The 22,674-nt window shown below is 46.8% G+C and overlaps 2 protein-coding genes across 6 annotated transcripts in view; one reads left to right on the top strand and one right to left on the bottom strand.

The window, feature by feature from the left end:
* SH3YL1 (SH3 and SYLF domain containing 1) overlaps positions 1–5,059 on the bottom strand; it is a 44,880-nt gene extending 39,821 nt beyond the window's left edge. Inside the window, exons 1-2 of one of the 2 annotated variants that reach the window (XM_039256016.1) lie at positions 4,862–5,059; positions 4,377–4,502 (exon numbers count right to left, since the gene is read on the bottom strand). In XM_039256016.1, the coding sequence (XP_039111947.1) occupies position 4,377 (1 nt within the window). In that variant the 5' untranslated portion in view covers positions 4,378–4,502; positions 4,862–5,059. Of the gene's footprint in view, positions 1–4,376; positions 4,503–4,801; positions 4,827–4,861 lie in introns of those variants that run through there. The other variant, XM_039256017.1, reaches the window with a different exon arrangement.
* A 271-nt stretch (positions 5,060–5,330) lies between these two features.
* ACP1 (acid phosphatase 1) lies at positions 5,331–20,530 on the top strand. Of its 4 annotated transcripts, XM_039256012.1 has the most exons (7): positions 5,452–5,542; positions 8,667–8,819; positions 11,712–11,785; positions 11,872–11,985; positions 18,545–18,606; positions 20,078–20,183; positions 20,313–20,530. In XM_039256012.1, the coding sequence occupies exons 2-7, from the start codon at positions 8,789–8,791 to the stop codon at positions 20,388–20,390; spliced, it is 465 nt and encodes a 154-aa protein (XP_039111943.1). In that variant the 5' UTR covers positions 5,452–5,542; positions 8,667–8,788; the 3' UTR covers positions 20,391–20,530. The 4 variants fall into 4 exon arrangements, with proteins under 4 accessions (XP_039111944.1, XP_039111942.1, XP_039111940.1 ...); XM_039256011.1 differs by lacking the exons at positions 8,667–8,819; positions 11,872–11,985 and adding an exon at positions 12,033–12,146 and having other exon boundaries at positions 5,394–5,542; XM_039256009.1 differs by lacking the exon at positions 8,667–8,819 and having other exon boundaries at positions 5,420–5,542.
* The last annotated feature ends 2,144 nt before the right edge of the window (positions 20,531–22,674 follow it).

Raw genomic sequence — 22,674 nt, 5'->3', positions numbered from 1 at the left:
AATGTGTTCCTTGTGCTGCCGAATGTCTGTCTCTCTTGTTTCAGGACTGGCATAGTTTGTCTCTTTTACCGACACTGCACTAAGCAGGTGGCCCAGGTTTGAAAATCAGAACAAATCTCCTGCCACATCACAGCTTCAAACCAGAGCTGATCTACTATCAGCATCTCACCAAGTGCTTCTTGCAGCTGCCAGAACTCCTCTCTCGCAGGCACTTCTGTGTGGACTTGCTGCAAGATTTTGTCACCACGACTGGAGAGCCTGAGAGCAAAGCCACTCAGAAGGGCGTGTGACCAGAGCTGCAGAGAGGATGTGGGCTCTGCTGGCCCTGCTGGAGCCTAGGGCTGTGCAGCAGCTGAAGCCACAGCAGCTCTGGACTGCTCAGTCACTGGGACCAGTATGTTTTCCTTTTCTGCTAAAGCCAATTTGGATCTGATTTTCTGACACATGCAACTAAAACATAGTAAATAGTACATAAATCTCACCTCCAGAAGACTTTCTGCTGTGAACCCTATCAAGCAAGCAGAATTAAACCAGTCAAATAAGCAAATTCCACAGTTGAGAGCTGCTATTGCAAACATCCTGCTGTGGGGAAAGGTCGCAGCCTTTTTTGTAAACACGGGAAGGGGGCTATTGAACTTGGGAATTCAGATGCAGCCTAGGCTGCCTGCACACCACAAAGTGTGGTCTTTAAGCCTTATAGCCGTGAACCGGGGGCTGACAAGCCTGGTCATGGTCAGGGTGCCTTTGTGTTCAGCTGAAGAAGACAATGGCTAATTTGTTTTAATAGCACAGATTTTATTAAATCGCTGATAAAATCATATTGCCTAGTCATAGTTATATATAGTGAATTTCTCTGTCAGAGCCAACAAATAATAATAACAACTTAGAAATAAACCTTAGTTCCTGTCCTCAACATCAAATCATGGCTCACCCACTTTTCCTCTGCCATGCCATAAGGTGTATAGATAGCATGGTCTGGTCAGAATGTTGGCATTATTACATCACTGAAGGTATAAAAATACAGGTCTTTCATTGTTAAAGAAGCCTTTTTTTCTGGACATTCACAAAAGTCTTGAGTCTCTTGAATCCCAAGGCAAAGTAAACTTTCTGAATATTTGAGTTTCCTCCTAAGATTGAATGGCTGCCAAACCTCAAGCTAAGAAATTTAGATTAAAACTTTCTTTAAAAAGCGATTCAAGGGTGCCTGGGTGGCTTGTTGGTTGAGCGTCTGACTCTGGATTTCAGCTCAGGTCATGATCTCACAGTTCATGGGTTCAAGCCCCAAGTCAGGCTTATCCCTGACAGCACAGAGTCTGTTTGGGATCTTCTCTCTCCCTCTCTCTGTCTCTGTCTCTGCCCCTCCTGTGCACGTGTTCTTTCTAAATAAATAAGCTTTAAAAAAAGTGATTAAAATATTTTAAAATGTCTATACTAAAATATTTTTTTTTAATTAAGAGTTTCTAAAACACTAGGAAGAAAATTTTTACTTTGGAAACTTCACAAGCTTGAAACAAGCTTAAGCTGTGGAAATAATTTCCATATTTATCATGGGCAATAAAATAGGGGCTGGGTCCCTGCAAAACAGAATGCTGAGACCCCTGTTTGGAGTAACTTGCCACCAGGGAGAGAAACTGACCCTTTCAAGCATTTCCACCCCCCTGCCTTATACTCAGGGCCAGGATTTCCCAACTTTCCTTCATATCAACAAGCATCCACTATAATATTTTCCTCAGTGGACTCTGGACTATGAGAAAGGTACCTGTAGGAAAAGTTTACAAGCTTAGAAATGGTTTTCCAAATGTCCATTAATTAGATATTAACCAAATTATTAAGCCTTATAACTAACATGAAATAAAGGTTAATTCACTGAATTGATAAAAACCCAGCCAAAATCAAAGTAAGTAGAAAGCTGCAAAGGAAATATATAGGATTGATTAAGTCTTTGCCAAAATAAAAGAAACTTCATGCATCTATGTAATTTTTAAAAAGGCTTTGATACAGTGACCTTAGGTGGAAGCTTTATTAGAACATGCCAGACAGCTATGGCTGGCCATTGTTTCTTAAACTGATTCTTATCTTTCTGTGGCCTTGGTTTAACTACTTCCTTTGACTTAAGGGGACAAAACTTATCAGTTCCAGAAATCAAAACCAGTCTCTCTGGTCACATTAGCAGCCTTGTAGCCCACACTTTATTTTATTTTTTTTTTAATTTTTTTTTTAATGTTTTATTTATTTCTAGAAGAGAGAGAGAGACAGCATGAGCAGGGGAGGGTCAGAGAGAGAGGGAATCACAGACTCTGAAACAGGCTCCAGGCTCTGAGCTGGCAGTCAGCACAGAGCCCGACGCGGGGCTCGAGCCCATGAACCGCGAGATCATGACCTAAGTGAAAGTCGGACGCTTAACCGACTAAGCCACTCAGGCGCCCCTTGTAGCCCACACTTTAAACCCAAACATTAGTGTACCCTATGCTTCCTTTCTCCTCACCAACCACAGGCTGCAGATGGGGGACAGAGTAGGGAGTGACAAGCACTTAACTTTCAGCTTTAGGAAACCCTTGATTTACACCCACTTTTATCTTTCCTCGAACTAAAAAGTGACCCTTGTTCAGAGCAGGACTACACATGCCCCTCTGGTCTGATCATTTGGTGAAAAAAAAAAAAAAAGGATTCTTCCCAAAATAGAAAATTCAGTGTGCTTAGGTTTTAAGTTGCACACAATTATGTCTTGTCACGATACATTTGCAAACAAGGTAACATGTACAAGGACTTCTGTGACCCGCAGTCAGTCCAGCAGCACAACCAGCTATCCTTCCCTTTGACCCACACCAGTTTTCCTTGTGAAGCACTGAATCCTATTTTCAAATAGTGAGAGCTCTCCTGAGGGTAAATGCTTCCTAAGTGGAATACAAGCATCAAATCACTCTTGATGAGGAAAGATTTATTATTATTTCTTAATCTTACAAAAGATGAGGGTTAGTATTTTCTCATTTTACAGAAACTTTATTTAAATAGAACATCAGTAAGGGTGCCTGGGTGTCTCAGTTGGTTAAGCCTGCAGCTCTTGGCTTCTGCTCAGGTCATGATCTCATGGTTTGTGATTTCCAGCCCAGCATCAGGCAGTTCAGGGCCTGCTTGGGAGTCTCTGTCTCCCTCTCTCTCTGCTCCTCCCCCACTGGTGCGCACACACATACACTCTCTCTCTCCTCTCTCTCTCAAAATAAATAAATTTTAAAAATAAATAGAATGTTAGTGAACCAAACAACTAATTCTCCTTAATTTAAACAAGATAAACAGGATGGAAGCCATAACTTATTTGATTATTCTAGCCTTCAACACAGTAATTTGCAGACACCTCAGAATCAGGCACCGCACGGGTCATCCGCGCTCAGGCCCACACAAGGAAGGAAAGGACACCTGGGAGACGTGTGATTTCTCTGGAGTGCAGAGAATACAGATCTTCCAACTTATCATTAACTAGGCATCTCCCACATGTCAATAAAAACATTCCCGAGAACAAGAATGCAGGACATGCATGCTCTGTAAGCAGAACAAAACCTGAAAACCTTCTCTCCCACCAGTAAAACTTTCCAGGCCCATCAGATTCCCACTCCCTAGGGGCAAGGGGCCCCTGTCTGTGTCATTCTTTCCAACTCAGCCCTGGTGGCAGCACTGATAACACTGAAACATTGTTGAAATGAAGTGAAAAGGATACATTTCAGGCCAGCAGGTACATCTCATTCCTTGTGGTCATCCACCGGTTCAGATCACTGTCACACTTGTTTAACTAGGAAGACCCACTGCATCAAGGAGACCGCAGATGTCCCGTGCTCCCAGAGCCGCACGCCACCCCACCCGCCTCTCCTGCTCTCACAGACCTCCTTACCACAAGAGGTTCCCCAAATCCATCCTGGTGGGCAGGGCAGGTGAGCGTGTGGAGGGCACAGCACATTCACCCCCGGTCCCCCCTCGCGCCCGACTTCCTGCCCCCGCGAGTCAAGCGCACATCACACCCGCACCACCACAAGAGCTCTAGAGTGTCATTTATTGAAACAAATTGGAACGAAAAAGGGTAATAAGTGCTTTTCAAACATTAGATTATTACAAATAACAAAATGAATTACGATTGCTAAAATTAAAACTTAGCAAGAGCTTTTCTGTGAACCGAAACAACTGTGGGCGAGTCTACAGAATTCATTTTGACACTGCGGAATAACCTGTTGATAATGCGCAACACCGAAAAACCCACACACCCTCGTTTCTCTCGCCCTCTTTCACCAAAGATTTACCCTCTCCAGCCAAACTTTTTTAAAGGGGAGGGGTGGAGGTGGTCCCGATTCTAGGTGAGGCTCAGCGGTGTCACCCACACCTGTACTCACTTGTGACCCCCGAGCCTGGTCCTCTCCGGCGCCCCCTCGAGCTGCCGACACCTCCCCAGGAAGAGGAAGAGCGCTCTCTGCTTGGCCCCGCCTTCCTGGGCAGGGACTGCCTAGCCAGGTGCACACCTGAGACAGGTAAGGGGGCAGGTAAACACTCCACTTTTGTCAGTACCAAGCACCCACTACATATATTCCCTGGACAAAAACGACGCAACCCTCGGAGTAACTAGGGAATGTCTGTGCACCACTGCGTCAGTCCCGGGGTGGCTTCTAAAGCACCCCATCTTTTACAATTGGAACAACCCAGGCCGATGGGCCTGTCGCTGAGCGGACGTTGTGCGCGATCAGGGCACTGGGTGTCGGGGCGAGGCAGGTGTCTCGGGGGCCCGGGAAGTGCCCCCTGGTCCCGTGCGGACTCCGCTCACCGCCTGATCGCAGGCCTCGCGCGGCCCTGGTCTGTGTAGGGGCTGGGGGGTGGGGTTCACCTGAAGCCAAGGAGGGAGAGGCCTGACCCGTCCTGCAGGGCTCCTCACACTCCGAGGACCCTGGGGAACACGCTCAGGACCCCTCTGGTATCGGCCAGTCATCCCACGCACCCTCAGCACCCTCTCTGGGCGCCCTCCCCCACCCTGAGGTGACCAGTGTGCAGAGCCCGGGACCTGAATCAGCCCCCACTGGCACAGTCCCCCTTCCAGGTGACTCACGGCCCCGCCCCCACTCCGCCCCCTCCTCGAAGCCCGTCCTCCTCCCTGAGGCCCCTCCTCCGCTTCCACCCACACACACACACACACCCACACACACACCCACACACACCCACACACACCCACACACACACACCCACACCCACACCCACACCCACACCCACACCCACACACACACACACACACACACACACACCGGGTCCCGCCCCCACACCGCCCCCTCCCCGAGGAGCCTTTTCGGTCTTCAGGTGATGCGCCGCTCCCCCCCCCCCGCCTCCGTACTGCGCAGGCGCAAGGCCTGAACCTTCGCCCAGGGAGGCGGAACTGCGCAGGCGCGAAGGTCGGGACGCTCGAGGTGCGCATGCGTTGAGCCGGAGAGGTTCCGTCGCGCTGAGTGGGCGCCTCGTTGTGCGCGCGGGAAGATGGCTGAGCCGGGGTGCAAGTCTGTGCTCTTCGTGTGTCTGGGTGAGACGGCGGTGATCTAGCCCCATTCTGGCTTTCCCGAAGGGTCGGGGTGGGTCTCGTGCATGTTGGGCTGCGTCGCTGGCCAGGAACGGTGATCGGGAGGAGGCCGGGGAGGATGGGATGGGGACTCTCCGGAGCTGTTTCTCCGCGCCGCGCACCTGCTGGGCCGGCTCTCCTAGCTGAGTCCCCTCATGTGCCCAACCCACTCTCCAGGCGAGGTCCTTTCTCTGCCAGGTCCCCTCTCACCGGCCCACTCTGCAAGCCTGGGCCCTCTCTTGCTTGGTCCGTCCTATCGAAACCGGGTCTCCTCTTGTATGTCTAGCTCGCTCTGCAAACCTAACACCTCGGCTGCCCGGCCCTCTCGGCAAGCCGAGTGCCGTCTCGCCTGCCCAGCCCTCTTTGCAAGCCTGGGTCCCCTCTTACCTGCCCAGCCCTGTCTAAGCCGAATCGCCTGTCACCTGCTCAGTCTTCTCAGCAAGCCGTGTGTCCTCACCATCAACACCAACCCTGCAAGCCAGGGTCCTTGGGTCCTTTGTATTGCACCCGCCTAGAATCCTGTTTCTCCTTCATCCAGTAGACCCAAGGCTGCTGGACTGATAGATAGACTCTCTTAGGGGCGTCCTGATGCCCCCAGACCCGTGACAACACTGGTTCGCTGGCACATTTTCTTGGTCCTTGCTTACAAATGGGTGTAAGCTAAAGGCAGACAGAATGCAAAGATAATGAATTTCTTGGCTATAAAAGCCAGACCAGGAACACCTGACTGTCCAGGTCTCTATGTAACCAGCCTCATTTGCCAATGTTCCAATTTATAATTCACTTTCCCTTTAGTTGTCAGGATTCTTCCTTTGGTGTAGCAGCACCAGGTTATATTTTTCTCAGCGTTTGCACCCTGTCTGCTTAACCTCCAAGAGAGGATGAGAAGTCCTGATTCATCAATAGTCCAGTTACTTAAAATCTTCTGATGAATCTGAATTTTCTATGAAATAAGCATTCCCCTCCTTTGTATGCTGCCCCCTGCAAGATGATGGAAGTCTGCCCATCCATTTTCACTTTATCTCCGTTACGTTTTTTTGCCCATACACCCTGGAAACTGCTGTGTCCCAGCATTTCAGTGCACAAAGTACCTTTGATAGTTTGGGTATTTCTGGGCACCCATTTTGCATTTTCCCTGGAAAGGCTTTCTGTAAAGTTAGACCCAAATATTCCCTTCTTTGCTTTTCCCAGAACCTCCAGGTGGAAGTAGTTTATCCATAGCCTTATAGACATCTTTCATTATATGCATTTAGCCCTCTTGAGGGCAATAACTGCGGCGTATTTTTCTGTATTTCCAGCTTCAAGACAATATATGACGATCACTAGGTAAATGCAGAATTGAATTTCCATGAGAGGAAAAGGAAAAGGGCCTCCTTGTTTCACTTTAAAGGCCAATTTCTGGAGTCAGTACATTTATTGAAGTGTAGTTCAGTTCATGTTGGGTTTCTGACAGCATTCTATTGCCCGTTTATTTTACTTGCCATTGTCGATTTTGCTGACATAATGCACCATGATGGCTGTTCACAGGTGATATATACCTGTGTATATTCATCTTTCATACAATTTTTTGTTGTTCTGTTTTGTTTTAAGCAACTCTCATATTACCAGGCACTCCTGAGTGCTAGCAGTATGTAGGGAACAAAACTGCCTCCTCGGAGCTCACATTCTGTCACCAACAGCTAAATACTTGGGCACTCAGTATGTTGGGATTGTGTTAAGAACAGTTGAGCAGGAAAGGAGGATGAGAGTGGAATGCACTTTTAAGTAGAGTGGTCAGGGATGGCCTCATCTATAAGATGACATTTGTGCAGAGACTTGAAAGAGGTGAGAACACAAGCCTTGGATCTTTGGAAAAGTGTCCTGGGCCCAGGAGAAAGTGGGTGGGCAGTTTTGAAGTGAGAGTGCTGGTCCTGTTCATACTGGGGAGGGAAGCCGCCGTGGCCTGACCTAGGGACCCAGGATACCTATTTCAGCCAGACCCTCACCTGTACGGAAGGCTCTAAGAGGAAGTTTGAATGCCACCATGAATACATAATTAGAACCATTCTGGACACAGGAAAGCGAATTCCTTACATAAAATGGGTGCTCTGGGATAGGAGTCTGTGAACCCCTTATTTAAAGAGCCAGAAAGTAAGTATTTGGTATTTTGCACAAGCAGACCTAGACAATACATAAACAGTAACATTTGGCTGTGTTCCTGTCCATAACTTTATGGACACTGCAATTTTGATTCCATGTAATTTTCTCATGTCATAAGATATTATTCTACTTTTGAATTTTTTCAACTGTTTACAAAGGTAAAAATTATTCTTGTGTCAGGGAGCTATACACAAAGGTGGTGACCAATGACTCCTAGTTTTCAGGTGCTGTTTTAGGGCCTTCAGAGGACAGATCTGGTGAGACCATGTGAGGGTGTAGGCTTACTCTGAAACAGATAGGCCACTGGATAATTAAGCCATTGAACAGAGGGACACTCAGAGAGAAGTGTTCAGCTGCTGTAGTGAGATTAGATGGGAGAGGGGCGAGGCCCTCGGGGTGAGACCAGGGGTGCAGAGTGGCATGTGCTGGACCAGAGAGGGCATCATTGGTGCGGGTGATGAGAGGTCAAGTTCTGGGCAGACCTGAGGGGTCAATGAAGGCCTTTTCCCATGATGATCTGTACTTAGAGCAGTAAGAATGGTATGTTTTTGAAATGTAGGGACACCTGGGTGGCTTAGTCGGTTAAGCATCAGACTTCGGCTCCGGTCATGATCTCACAGTTTGTGGGTTCGAGCCCTGCGTCAGGCTCTGTGCTGACAGCCAGCTCAGAACCTGGAGCTGCTTCAGATTCTGTGTCTCCCTCTCTCTCTGACTCTTCCCTGCTCACACTGTCTCTCTCTCTCTCTCAGAAATAAATAAAACCTTAAAAAAAATTGAAATGTAAAAAATGTATTCCTTCAAAGCATTTAGTTGTAAGGCTCTTTTCAGACTGAAGTGTAGAGCAAACTGTCAGATATTTCCCATTAGTAAAGCTAATGGCAAGAAAGAAGCACACTTCTTAGTTTGGAAAGATTATTGAAAGTTTCATGTTTCATGTTTTGTGCGACAGGTGTGTACTTACTGTCGAAGGCATTGGTACTTGTGCCAGAGCCGGCGTGGTTGGAGATGATAACATTAGTGGTGTCAACTTACCTCTTTCGAACAATTAACTAATATTTATTGATACTTCTTATGTGCTGCACCCTGGGGGGTACAGTCCAAGGTAAGAGACACAGCCTCCCCCTCTTGAATTTCATTTTTTCTTTTGTCTCAGTCCTTGAAATATAGGTGTTCAGTAAGAGTATGAATTATCGGCCTAATTTGGAAAAAACAAACTTGAGACTTCACAGATTGATCTTTTTTCTAAGGAAATCTGTAGATGACATGTTAAGTTTTTAGAACTTTTCCATAGATGAAGCCTGCATTACTCTGTTTTACTCATGAGCTCCATTTTTAAATAATTGGTGACACCAACTTTTAAAATCAAGAGAGCAAGGTATAAGAAAGCAGGATTCTGCTGATTTGATAAGTAGTATGACTTCTGTGTTTCATAGTAGTAATTTTTTTTTCCATCTATACTTATTCATATCTTGCTGTAAATAGAACTCTCTGGGGAAAAAGTAATTTTGGGTGAATATGCCTTAACTTTAAGGCAGTAAGTAACCTTAGTTTTTGTCTTGTGGGGAAACTAAGCTGTTATTTCCCAGTTAATAATTATTTGTAAAAGGGGAGACTAGTCTTTATGTCTTTAGATGTGAGATTGTAAACATGTCTCCCTGAGTTTTAAAATAACAAGGGCTGTCTTGAATAGAGTAGGTGCTGTTTAGAAGTATTCCCAGGGGACACAGGCACAAGTAAAAACAATTCCACATCTGTTGGGGCCTTTCAGTAATTGACATAGTGGTCAACAAAGTAACATAGGTACTTGTTTTAAAAACTAAACAAAAATTCAGAATCTGGAAAGGAAAAACTTGATAATACAAACTAGCTCATAGAGGATATTGGGGATCAATTCCTGTCTTCCCCTTCATGGTTGAGTGGTTGATAGATTTTTTTTCACTGCTGTGGAAACCACAATCTTTATGGGGAAAAATATTTTAAGTACATTATTAGGTTGAAGACTAGTGTGGAAACTGAAGAATATTGTAGTAAAGTCAGTGTTGGTTTCATGTAACAGGGAATTAGTTGGGTCTCACAGCACTTCAGAAGATCCAGTTCTACATGCTGAACTCCAAGTCCAAGATTGTAACATGAGTAAAGAGTGACGTGTGTTTTCTCCGTCCCTGTGCGGCCCTAGTGTTTTCCTGCTGGCCTCCGAGGGCAGGCGCCCACCTGCCACTCCAGGCTCTGCCTGCAGGTGTTTGCCTGACTGTGAGAAGAGCCTTCCTCCTCGGGCCCTGGCATGGTGCTGGGCTCCTGCGTGGAGACATGCGGAATATGTTCGTTGGACATTCCCTTCCCGCTGGACACACTAGGCCTGCCCCACGGGCCTGCCGCAGGCCCGCCAGCACACATCCACTGCTCTCTTATTCATACAACCCTTAACTTAAGTGCCCAGTGGGGCGCCTGGGTGGCTTAGTCGGCTGGGCGTCCGACTTTCGCTTGGGTCATGATCTCGTGATTCGTGGGATCGAGCCCCGCGTCGGGCTCTGTGCTGACTGCCAGCTCAGAGCCTGGAGCCTGTTTCAGTCTGTGACTCCCTCTCTCTCTGACCCTCCCCTGCTCACGCTGTCTCTCTCTCTCTCCTAGAAATAAAGAAAACATTTTAAAAAAAAAAAGAAAAATTAAGTGCCCAGTAACGTCCTTTTCCTCCCTTAAGGATCAACTCCAATCTTCTTTTTTTTTTTCCTGATAAGAAATTTTCTTGTTTATGGCTTTAGAATCTTTAGTTTCCTGTGCTCCTGTGGCATACTGCTTGTCTATCAACATTTGTTTTTCTTTTTTTTATTATAGATAACTCTGAATCTTCTGTAAATACCTTGCTTGGCACATGGTAGAAATATTTTGAGAGTAGATTTTATGTCTTTTGTCTTTTCCCCCAGTGTAGTGAGGAATTTGACCCTACTGATGAAAAGTCTGGCCTGGGTTCTGGGAGGTAACTTCCAGTCTCTTGGAATTCCATAGGATAATAGGAGTGTTTTGATATTCCAGGAGGTCCCTGCATAGTTTATGCTGAGAGGGAGAGTCAGGGTCGGGGCTCTGGGCCACTTGTGGGGAGCGGGCTAGAGAATGAGGTCAGCTTCAGGCCTGTAGTTTCATCAGTCATGACTACTTAGTGAAATTCAAGCCTTGGTACCAGGGCTCTGGTGAGCATCTTGGATTGGCAGCACCCTGGGTATTATCCCACGTGGATGACAAGAAGGTGACACATGCCCAAGGATCAGAAAGCTTCAGGTTTGAGACTCTTCCAGAATCTGCCCTGTGCTCTCTAACTTTGGCTGATTCTGCCTTGAATATTTTTGTTAGAAAACAATAATCCCAAGTCTAACATTTTCCTGAGTTTCTCGTGTTCTTCTAGAGAATTATTGTACCTGTGGGGACTCCTGAATTTGCAGCTGCTCTGAAGTGAGGGTAGCCCTCACTCAGGCATCCCTTGGCTTGCAGCCAGTGTCGAAAGTTCTGAGCAGACCTGCTGGCCTGGGGCGCCGCGCCCTTGCTCCCGCCAGCCGGCTCCACGGTGCGGTGGCCGGACCTGCAGCAGACCCTGCGGTGAAAGCTGAACCACTGTTACGACTGAATACCTTTGTTTGTGTATCTCATGAAACAGGATTCCCCCTGTGTGCGGTGTACTTGAATATCTGGGTCTTTAGCGCTACTCTATTTCATTTTAAAGTAGGCTCCTTGCAACCCACTTCATTGATTTCGTAACTCACTTCTGGGCTACTGATAGCAACCTGGAAAACAATGATTTGGGCTGTAATTGTTTTTCTGACTTCGTGGTTATTTGTACTGTGAGTACCTGGACAGATGGGGTGTGACCAGCGGCCCTGCCATTCACTGGTGTCTCCTTAGGGAGGTGCTATTGCTGGGTGTCAGGGTGAAGTGCTTGCTGGGATTCAGCATCTGCCCTTGCATCAGACCTGACGCCCACTTTCTGCGCTCCCCTCTTTTCAAGGTAACATCTGTCGGTCACCCATTGCAGAAGCAGTTTTCAGAAAACTTGTAACTGAGCAAAAGCTTTCAGATTATGTAAGTACCATTCTCTGTCTTAAAGAGGCCAACCCTAATGCCTTGGGGCAGAAAATTGCGAAAAAGATTCTTTTTTTCTCCTGCAGTGGAGGATAGACAGTGCAGCGACATCCACTTATGAAATAGGAAACCCTCCTGATTACCGGGGGCAGAACTGCATGAAGAAGCACGGTGTTGCCATGAAGCACGTTGCCCGGCAGGTACTGTATGGGGACTTGAGAGTGCACGTGTGTGTTCTGTGTTGCAGTGGCTCGCTGACAGCGGCACTGTTTCTGACTGGAACGTGGGCCGGTCACCAGATCCAAGAGCTGTGAGCTGCCTCAGGAATCATGGCATTAACACAGCCCATAAAGCAAGACAGGTAGAAGAGCTCTCATTTAATTTCTATTACTGGAGTCCCATAACTTGAGAAGTCGTGAGAGGTTTAATCACACTGACGTGTTAATGAGCTTTTATTTGGGGTCCGTTTAAGTAGCCACAGTGTGTCCTTGGTGTTTCACTGCTGGTTGCACAGTCTGAAAGATGTGCATGATCTTGGAATTTACTTATCAAACTACGTGTATAATCACATAATTGGTACTGGAGAGAGCCCTGCCTTAGACCCGGGATTACAGTCTCCTTTTTATTTTCTGTCTGATCTTCTTGGAGACTAGTCTGCTTACATTCCAAGTTTGTTGCTATAATAAAGTACTAGAATACATACAACAATGTATTTTCTACTGTGAAGTGTCTTAGAAACATGGGGTAGGGCTGATACTGCTGTGGATGTAGGTCCCGCATCCCAGCACTTGGACTCCTGGTTCAGAGCCTGGAGTGCCGTGCAGTAAATCGTCCTGTGACGGGGGGGGGGTGCGCTGCGTCTGCCCTGACGGTGTGGAAGCCGGTAAAAGCTATTGTACATTTGAAATACGGCCAGCGTGACAGAGGGAATGCAGTCCACACGTTAGCTCACTTTAAGTAGCCTCCCGGAACTGGTAGGCGGCCGGCTGGGCTGCACGGTTCCAGACTCCCGCGTGGCCACGGGGGCGAGCGAGGGCTTCACTGCCGCAGCCTTCGCGGGAGCCGGGGCTCAGGGGCAGGCTCGTGGTGCTCTGTGCCAGCAGGGACTGGTTCCTCAGGAAATCCCCACGTACTGCTACTTTATCACCATGATTATTTCATGGAGAATTAATTGGGTTTTAAAAACATTTGGCTAAATCTTCTCATTTCTTTTTGTATCCAGCCTTACAAAATGTACAGGCCGTGTAGGCCAAGCAAGGCTGTGGACTGGCATCTGAAACAAGAGGCCATGTCCAGTGATGAGATTTTGAAGCCTTTAAAACGAGAAGCCGCTGAATGTTTTGAAGATCAGTTGTCAAATAAGTCATGTATTTAGAAGAATGACTGGCGGTGTGAAAGCCATAATTCAGTCTCAGCGTTTGAAGGAGAACCTTGTATGAGACAGGACAAAGACTCTTAAATCATTGCTATACTAAAGCCTGTCTTCACCTAAAGCTTTTCAAATTGCTTTGCCATACAGCATTGTATTTTTAATTTTGATTATCTCAGTTTTTGTCCTCTCCATTACCTTGTCAGGAAAGGGAATCGTTGGTAAACCCATTTTGCAGATGAAGAAACGGAGTTCAGGAGATAAAATACATAACTTATCAAAGGTCACCCAGCTTCAAAGTGGTAGAACTGGGATTTGATCAGAGGCTTATTTGTTTGTTTTAATAAAAACATACAGAGGTGAGAGTCAGAAAATTCACAGAAGTGCTGTAGAAACACTTCTGGTGCATTAGTGATGTTTCAGAAGCTAGTAGTACGCACATTATTTTGGCTTAGATGAGTTTACTCTGGGATCTGTGAACTTCTCAATTCTGGCTTTCAGCTGACTGTTTAACAGTTCACTATCTAAGTTATTAACTTTCCTAAGGACCTTACCTTTTCTTAAATGTCCAATTTTCATTGGACAGAAAAACATTTTTCATATCCCATCCTATGTCCTTCTAATCTCCAGGGTTTACAAAACTTGCCAAGTTCGAAGTCCTTCATAATTATGGGCTGTCACACTATCATGTTTTCTGTTTTAAAGATTGGATTATTTTTTGTATACAAGTATATGATTTGGGTACAAATGAAGTATTTTAAATACACATGTCTTAAAAAACAAAGCTAGAAACTTTAAATTTTGAAAGGAGACCTGTGGGGCGCGTGGGTGGCTCAGTTGGTTAAACTCCAACTTCAGCTCAGGTGATGATCTCACAGTTTGTGAGTTCGAGCCCCGCGTCAGGCTCTGTGCTGACAGCTCAGAGCCTGGAGCTGCTTCAGATTCTGTGTCTCCCTCTCTCTCTGCCCCTCCCCCACTCACACTCTGTCTCTCTCAAAAATAAAAACGTTAAAAAATTAAAAAAAAAGAGGGGACTTGTAATTGCTGGTTTTAGGATGGTTTTAGGAGTAATATTCCCAGATCGTCTGTTTTTTGTTTTGTTTTGGGTTTTTTCTTTGTTTTGCCTTTTTATTTTTCGCTGGTGCTTTTAAGAAAATTTTCTCAATGATTTTTTTTATGGGTGGTAAACACTGGGAAGATTTGCTTTGCAAAGTAGTATACTATCAATCTTTTGTTACCTTTTAGCATCTCTTGATTGTTTACAGGCTTTCTTTTAGCGATTGTCACAATTTGTATGAGAACTATTTATTAAAATTTTAATTTTCCCAATATTTTTAACCTGGGTTTAATGAATATGTTTAGGGTGCTTATTTGTTTTTTTTTTTGTTTTTGTTTTTTCAGTGTGTGAACGCACATCTGGTTAGTTCTACACAGATGTTTAATTTGTTAGACATTCTTTTCAGCAAAGCTCTGACCCACACATGGCTGTCCATGGTGCTCGGGCCTGTGCCGCTCCCCCCCACCCCCCACTCCCCGCCCCCGCTCCAAAGGCCACTGCTCAGATTCTTCCCACCTTTTATCTCTGCAGCGTGGAACCTGCAGTGTGTGCTCTTTCTGCGGGCTTTCCTCTCGGGGAGGTTCTCAGGTCGTCTCTGTGACCCTCCGGATGGGCGCCCGGGTCTTTGGAGCTCGGCTGATGCCATAGTGAGCACCTGTCAGCTGTGCTGGGGAACGCCTGTGTTGGATGCACACCATGTAGTATGTACACTTATGTAGCCACATAAGACAGGTCGGGTAATGTTCCTTCTTTCTCTGCTCTCTTAAGAAGTTGGCCAAATATTGGGGCGCCTGGGTGGCTCAGTCAGTTAAGTGTTTGACTTCGGCTCACGTCATGATCTCGCGGTCCGTGGGTTCGAGCCCTACATCGGGCTCTGTGCTGACAGCTCAGAGCCTGGAGCCTGTTTCAGATTCTGTGTCTCCCTCCGTCTCTGCCCCTCCCCAGCTCATGCTCTGTCTCTCTGTCTCAAAAGTAAAATAAAAAAACATTAATTTAAAAAAAAGAAGAAAGAAGTTGGCCAAATATTGATAGTATTTCTGCTTTAATTGTTTGGCTGGATTCATCGAATCAGTTGTCTCTGGTTTTTCAAATTGCTCCATTTTCCTCTGCTGTCTTTAGGCTTTCCTTTTAGCTTCCGTGTTTCGAGCACTTTTACTATGGTAAGCCAAAGTATGTTTCCTGAATTTGCATCATGGTGGTTTCTTTAGTTTTGGAACATTCTGTGTTATTTTCTTTTTATATTTTCCTTCAGGGCATTCTCTCTTCAGAGGTTCAGCTTAAATGTATTTTGAACAAAATTTCTTACATCATCGTCTTCTCCATTTACCAGCCTTCTCAGTGGCTGGTCCTGGCTCTGTGAGGCCTGGGCTGTGTTGGACTGGCCTCCCCGTGAGGCCTGGGCTGTGCTGGACTGCCCCCTCCTCGGTGGAGCCTTCCGGAGTGCACCTGAGAAGCCAGTGTGTGCAGCCACCAGGGCTCCTCTTTGGCAGCTGCTCCCTCCCCGAGTAGCTGCAGCCTCCTCGGGGCTTCTTAGCTTTTTGCCTTCAGTAGTTTAAGAACTTGGCAGATGGTTTGAGAAGAAAGCTTCTGAATGTCAGGCTCACTGCTTTCTGGGGTCTTTGTCCCATCAGCCCTTCTGTATTCTCTGCAGCCCATCAGGCAGCCGACTGGTCCGTGGAGTCTCTCTTTTCCCGCAGTGGCCCTTTGCCCAGGCTTCTCACGGCTAGAGTACGCTCTCCACCTCGCAGGCGGTACTGACAGCTGTGGTCTGGGATGCTGTCTGCTGCGGGGCCATCCTGCACACTGCACGGTGCTCAGCAGTGTCCCTGGTCTCTGCCCACTCGACCCCAGAGCATCCCTTCCTCTCTCCATCATAGCAGTCGGCGATGTCTCCAGACATCGCCAACTGCCCCCACTTTGAGGATCCCTGCCCTCAAATTCTCCAGGTGTCCATGAAGTCAAAATTGTACACACGCAGGGGCGCCTGGGTGGCTGGGTCGCTTAGGTGTCTGCCTCTTGATAGCAGTTCAGGTCACGATCTCACGCTTTGTGAGTTGAAGCCCCACATCGGGCTCCACACTGACACTGTGGAGCCTGCTTCAGATTCTCTGGCTCCCTTTCTCTCTTTCCCTCCCCTACTCGTGCTGTCTCTCTCTCTTAGAATAAATAAATTTTAAAAAAATTGTACATGCTAAAGAATCCATTCAGAACATCAGACTGACCAGTAGACTTGAACATTCGAGCAATAAAAGTTTATTGATATGTTTTCATATTCTGTATTTCGAGTAACCTTTAAGAAAGTACCACTTACTAAGTTTTAGTATCACTGAGTAAGCACAGTTATCTGTAATGGCTGTGAGAACACTCCCTTTAAACTGCATATTTGTGTGAGGCCGGGCACACTGTACACTTCCACTCAGCGTGCTGCGCAGCAGGTAACACAGGCCCCAGGAGCACCTGTCTGTCCTCCAGGAAGCAGACACTGCAGACTTTTGCCGAAATACAGGATAGGGCCCCTCCTCACCATTTCCATTTAGGAAGTATAGCCGGTTTTCATCTTTAAAGATGTTACAATAGCAGATAATGAAGACTTAAAAATTTTCAGTTTTAATAGTGGTATTAAATATTTAGTATTCAGTGGTAAATACTGCCATGCATAACCCATGGGGTGGGCAAGCTTCTTTTGGGATTCTGGCCTCGCACAGCCTCCTCTCAGGAGCACACAATGGCTTTTTGTAAGAATTAATTATAGCTATTCTTTTTCAATTATTTTAATATCTGAACATCATGTATGGATTTTATAGGTAGATGTCAGCTCTAAGACTGTCTTAAGATCTATAGTTGCAATAATTCTAAAATTAAAAACAATGCTAATATTTAATCCTAGATTAAATTTCTCAAAAAACTGTTTTGTGGAAATAGCGTATAGTATTTGTTTTTTTTTCACTTTTTTTTTTTTTTTTAAATGTTTATTCACCTTTGTGAGAGAAAGACAGAGCATGAGCTGGGGAGGGGCAGAGAGAGGGAGACACAGAGTCTGAAGCAGCTCTAGGCTCTGAGCTGTCAGCACAGAGCCCGATGTGGGGCTTGAACCCACGGACCATAAGACTATGACCTGAGACAAAGTCAGACACTCAACCAACTTAGCGCTCCCATAGTATTTGTTCTAATAAAATTTGAAATAACCTAGTATCTTGGGAATGTTAACGAAATGCAGTCCTCAGCACTTGATTATCGTGCTCTATTAGAAACTAATGTAAGTGCATACTAAGAGCCAGAAGTTATATTTTTAACATAATCAGGAGTATGTTTATTAGTCGTTTGCTATACTGGTTGTTGCTCTATTAGAAACTAATGTAAGTGCATACTAAGAGCCAGAAGTTATATTTTTAACATAATCAGGAGTATGTTTATTAGTCGTTTGCTATACTGGTTGTTAAAATAGTATCAGTACTTGGTTTAACCAGAGTTTTGATACCTTATTTTTGTGTTTCCTGGTACTCCTATATTTTAGAGAATTTTTTAGAGAGGAAGATTATTATCGAAAAATTACATTCTTAGGAATTATTTTCACTGTCATTTTGTGGTCTGTTTTTGTTCCTTCTTATTGTGTCCTTATTTATAATAGTCAGAAATCATAAAATAATTTTCCCACTTACATCATAGTGGGCTTACGTTGGTAGAGTATGATGTCAGAAAACTTGTAAGTTTCCATGTTAGTATCAGTAAAAATCCTGAGTGGCATTCTTTTCTGTGTCTTGTTCAAATTGTGGACACTCAGGGGAGAGCAGAGTCCTGCATCCAGTTACTCACAGATTTCCTTCTTAGGGACTCTGCTTTGAACACCCTACTTAACGTATATCTTCCCCTTTCCCCCCAGAACGCTTTGCCTGGCCCTGCCTGGTTTACATCTGGCGTGTTGCCTGCCCTGCACAGAGGCCCCCCAGGGACAGCCATCCATCTCTGTAGTTTGGTATTTGTCACTGGGGCCTAGGATGTTACGTTCCTGCACAATGAAAAATAGAGTAAAACACTGAGGGGTTGAACACAGGACATTTTAATATGTGAAGTGAATTCTACTTTGTTACTAAGAAATTGCAGATGAAGTATAAACTTTGTGTTTACATACTATGTTATGATTATTCCACAGAACTTAATATAAAATTTCTTTGCAATACAGTATTACAAAATAGGTTAACTCTACCTTTAAAGTACCCGAAATTATTAACTTAATTGAGTAACGAATTCAAATAAAGCAAATTTTTTTGTACTGCTTTGGATTCTCGAGGCTTGATTGTTATAAACTGTTTTTTGACTTCTTATTTAATTTCAGGTTACCAAGGAAGACTTTGCCACATTTGATTATATACTTTGTATGGATGAAAGCAATCTGAGGTAATTTCATGCTTTAAAGGGTATTTTTTGTTCAACTGTCAGTTTAGTAATAGGCCAAATGATTTGTTGCCTAAAGTGACTTTTTAATTAAAGTTTTCATAAACAGGGATGGTCCCTATGTATAGAATTATCTGTTTAGAAGAGTAGGAAACCACAAGGTAACAGAACTGTCGCGTGGGCACGTTTGCAGAGGCCCGCAGGCCGGAGCCGGGCAGCTTCCCGGGTGCCCTCGCCACAGCCGGTGCCGCCACTGCCGCGCGACTCACCCCGTGTCCGCTGGCCCCGCGCCCCAGAAGGGAACCCTGGCAGAAAAGGAAACCCTTTATGTAAATTGTGGATTGCCCTCGCTGCTTTCAAAAGGAAAGCAGGCAGGCCGGGGTGGTGGCTGGTGCCGCGCGTGTTACGTGCGGTTCCGCGTCGTGGGAGGGGCCCGAGAGGGAGGGTCCTTGCCTGGGTTCGTTCGCAGACGCGCGGGCGGGGGGCTGGCCCCCCACCCCGAACCTGCGTTTGTGCCGCAGGGAGCGGCGTCCCGGGAGCGGCAGCGCCTGCGCAGCACCAGGCGCCCGGCCTCAGGTACACTAACACGCACCTGCCGCGCAGCGTGGTCGTGCCCGAAATAAGTGAATACAGTGTATTCTGCAAACGTTGAGGCCGTTGCAGGTTAACTGACCCAAGAGAAGTGTGAGGAAGCTCCGGTGTGAGGCCGGACACCGCGCTCGGTCACGGCCACGTCGCTGGGTTCCCGTACACGCGGGCGGGCGTGCCCTCGGCGTGCCCTGAACGGACACGCCCCTGCCGAGCTTTGCTTCTGTCCTTGTGAATCAGGAGCGTCACTGAAATACATGCATTTTCTATTTTCGGTTTTCAGTTGATTTGTTCTCACTTTCTCACATGACACTGGCATTAGCAGCCTCTCACCGGGAAGCGTGTGGGATGTTTCCCGCACAGTCTCGGGGCTCACGTGGCGCCCAGCGCAGGGCGTGTGTGTGCGTGTGCGTGTGCGTGTGGAGCAAGCGGGGTCCCGGCCGCCCCCCCGCCAGCACGGGGCCTGACGCACCCCAGGTGCTCAGTCTCCACTGATGGAGGAACGAGCAGACACAGCCGGAAAGCCTGGGGCGGGGGCGGCAGAGCCGGGGAGACGCCAGCACACGCGGGGCGGGGGCGGGGGCCCTTCGGGACTCGGTTCTGCAGTCCTTGTTTAGTCTCTGAAACAAGAGCTTTTCTTCATTGTCTCGCCGTGTATTTCACGGGAGCAAACACAGTGACCGGGACTTAGGAGCGTGTGTTTCCTGTAGACGCGTCGGTGAGAACGCCCGCGTCAGAGCCGGGGCGCCGAGGGTTCAGTTTCCTGTCCAAACCAGGTCGCCTTCGCGGGGTTCTGATAATGGATATTTCATAAAACCCTAACAGATGTCCCTGTTTAACTTGAAACCATAGATCAGAAAACTAAGTTCATGTTTCCATTTTACAGAGACTTGACTAGAAAGAGCAATCAGATTAAGAACTGCAAAGCTAAGATTGAACTCCTTGGGAGCTACGATCCACAGAAACAGATGATTATCCAAGACCCCTACTATGTGAGTACCCCCCGCCTGCGTCCTGCTGCTGGGGTGCAGGGCCACGCCGACCGGCCTGTGTCCCCCCCCCCCCCCCCCACGGCATTCTCAGCTGCGGCTTGTGATTTCCTCTTCCTCCTGTGCTTTCAGGGGGATGAGTCCGACTTCGAGACCGTCTACCAGCAGTGTTTGCGGTGCTGCAGGGCCTTCTTGGAGGAGGCCCGCTGACCCGTGCCGGCCCCCCGGCCCCCGCAGGTGCCGCACGGACGCCGCAGCTGCTGCTTCAGTTGACCCTGTTTCTCACCTGAGATACTTGTAGATGGAAATCACTTATTGTATTTGGCAAATAAACAGAAATGTTTCATCCAGTTTATGGGGTACACGAAGTGTTCTTAGACCACCTGAACCTCCCGCTTTGCCCCAGTGACAAAAATAATGGAACAGACAAAACAGCAGAGCACGAGATGTCCATCACCCAGCAGGCCGCGGGGCACCCGAGCTCTCCTCTTCTTCCCTGAGTTCGGGGACCGCCGGTGGGGACAGCGCCCGCTGCTGTCTGCACGACCCGCTCTCGCCAGGGCCCCTCGTCCAGCCGGCGGCCTTCGCTGGAGCTCACCCCAGCTCACAGTGCTCGCCGTTGTCGTAGAAAGTGGGAGAGAGAAAGAGTCAGGGTGTTAATCTTTAGAACCTTTAATACTTGCTAGTTTTTACCTGTCTAGTTTATTTCATAAGGAAGTCTGCTTCCTTCCATTTGAACCATTTTGCCACTGGAAATTTAATTCCATTCAGTAAGAAAGACACTGTATGCTGGTTTGGCTGTTAAATGCTATATGACTCAAATGTCAAATATAGATTAGCTTAGGTGCGAAAAAAATAATTAAAAAGTTGGGAAAAGTTCTTTTATGTTGGAATGCTTAAATATTGATACATTATTCTTTCTTCAGTGTTTAATTTGTAGACAAATATAGGCAACTTCTCTGTGCTTTGAAATAACTATTCTAAAATTCATATGGATATATGGCAGAAAAGATTGTTTTCAAAATAAACTGGGGAGATTATAAAAATACAACTAAGACAGAAGTCTGGTGTCTACCTGCTTTTTTATTGGTAAGTGAAGGAGAATGAGAAACCAGTGCCTTTATTGTCTCTTTCAGATGATCTGTGATGCTGTGTATGCATATTTATCCTCAGTGTTAGGAAGTAAAATGACAAAAATCAGTATCTTGCTTCCATTTATGATAAAGTATTTGTGAAAGAAATATGAGGCCTCTGCAGCCATAATGTCCTTGCCTGACCCCGCCATCTGCAGAGTGTGACGGTCTGCTCCTTGGAGCCTCCTGGGTGGTGGGTAGGTGGGTGACAGCTTGCTGTGCTCCTAGTCTTTACCCTGACTCGTAGCCGCTGGTCTGGACCCCTGGGAGAGCCCCACTCACCCATCGGTCTTCATCCAAAGCCTGAGTGGATCACTGCTCAGAAGTAGAATGAGTTTAGAGGAACAGCTGCCCCATCAGGTTGCCCACGTCTGGGTTTCCTGGGGTTTCCACAAAGTCCTCGGAGCCCGAGGGGCCCAGGTGAGAGGGGTGGGGGGCATTTAGTCCCGGAGCCTCCTCCCGCCTAGAGGATGAGCGGGCCGGCTTTCCCACCACCCTGACAGGATGTGTGTCCAGCTCCCTGTGGAATTACCCGAGTCTGACCTGAAAACTCTTCTGCGGACAAGTAGGAACCTCAGAGTTAAATGTATTGACAAATTGGTGATAATACCCTAAAAAGTAAAGAACTGAGAAGAAAAGATCAAGTAATTAACCACAATTAGAAAATACTATTAAGAGCAGTTCAGGGGCGCCTGGGTGGCTTAGTCGGTTAAGCGTCCGACTTTCGCTCAGGTCATGATCTCACGGTTCGTGGGTTCGAGCCCTGCATCGGGCTCTGTGCTGACAGCTCAGAGCCTGGAGCCTGTTTCAGAGTCTGTGTCTCCCTCTCTCTCTGACCCTCCCCTGCTCACGCTGTCTCTCTCTCTCCTAGAAATAAAAAAAAAAAGCACTTCAGAGTTACACTCTGCTCTCATCAGTCAGTAGTTGCTGAACAGTCTCTAATTTCACACCCTGTTCCTTCGTGATCATGAATGAATCCCTATAGTTTGTTTTCTATACTGTTTGTGTACGTGTCTTAAATCTGGACCTCAGACATCCCATGACACATGTCTACTTGGTCCTTATGGCTATCTCCAGAGGAGGGGCCATGTGAACAGGGAAACTCACTGCTGACCTTAGTTGTCTTAATGTTTTATTTATTTCTGAGAGAGAGAGACAGCGTGAGCATGGGAGGGTCAGAGAGAGAGGGAGACACAGAATCTGAAGCAGCTCTAGGCTCTGAGCTGTCAGCACAGAGCCTGACGCAGGGCTTGAACCCACGAACCGTGAGATCATGACCTGAGCCGAAGTCAGACGCTTAACCAACTGAGCCACCCAGGTGCCCCAAGACCTCAGTTGTCTTAAGTTGGATGCAATCTTTT

The sequence above is a fragment of the Hyaena hyaena genome, unplaced genomic scaffold (assembly GCF_003009895.1).
Source record: "Hyaena hyaena isolate Hyena2069 unplaced genomic scaffold, ASM300989v1 scaffold_552, whole genome shotgun sequence".
NCBI classification, from domain to species: Eukaryota; Metazoa; Chordata; class Mammalia; order Carnivora; family Hyaenidae; genus Hyaena; species Hyaena hyaena.
Note: the sequence above shows the minus strand (reverse complement) of the source record. Positions and strands in the feature narration are given on the sequence as shown.

Coding starts and splice junctions, on each gene's coding strand:
- ACP1 (XM_039256011.1), top strand. CDS start 5,500: ATGGCTGAGCCGGGGTGCAAGTCTGTGCTCTTCGTGTGTCTGG. Junction 5,543..11,711: donor TGTGCTCTTCGTGTGTCTGG/GTGAGACGGCGG, acceptor CCTCTTTTCAAG/GTAACATCTGTCGGTCACCC. Junction 20,184..20,312: donor TTATCCAAGACCCCTACTAT/GTGAGTACCCCC, acceptor CTGTGCTTTCAG/GGGGATGAGTCCGACTTCGA.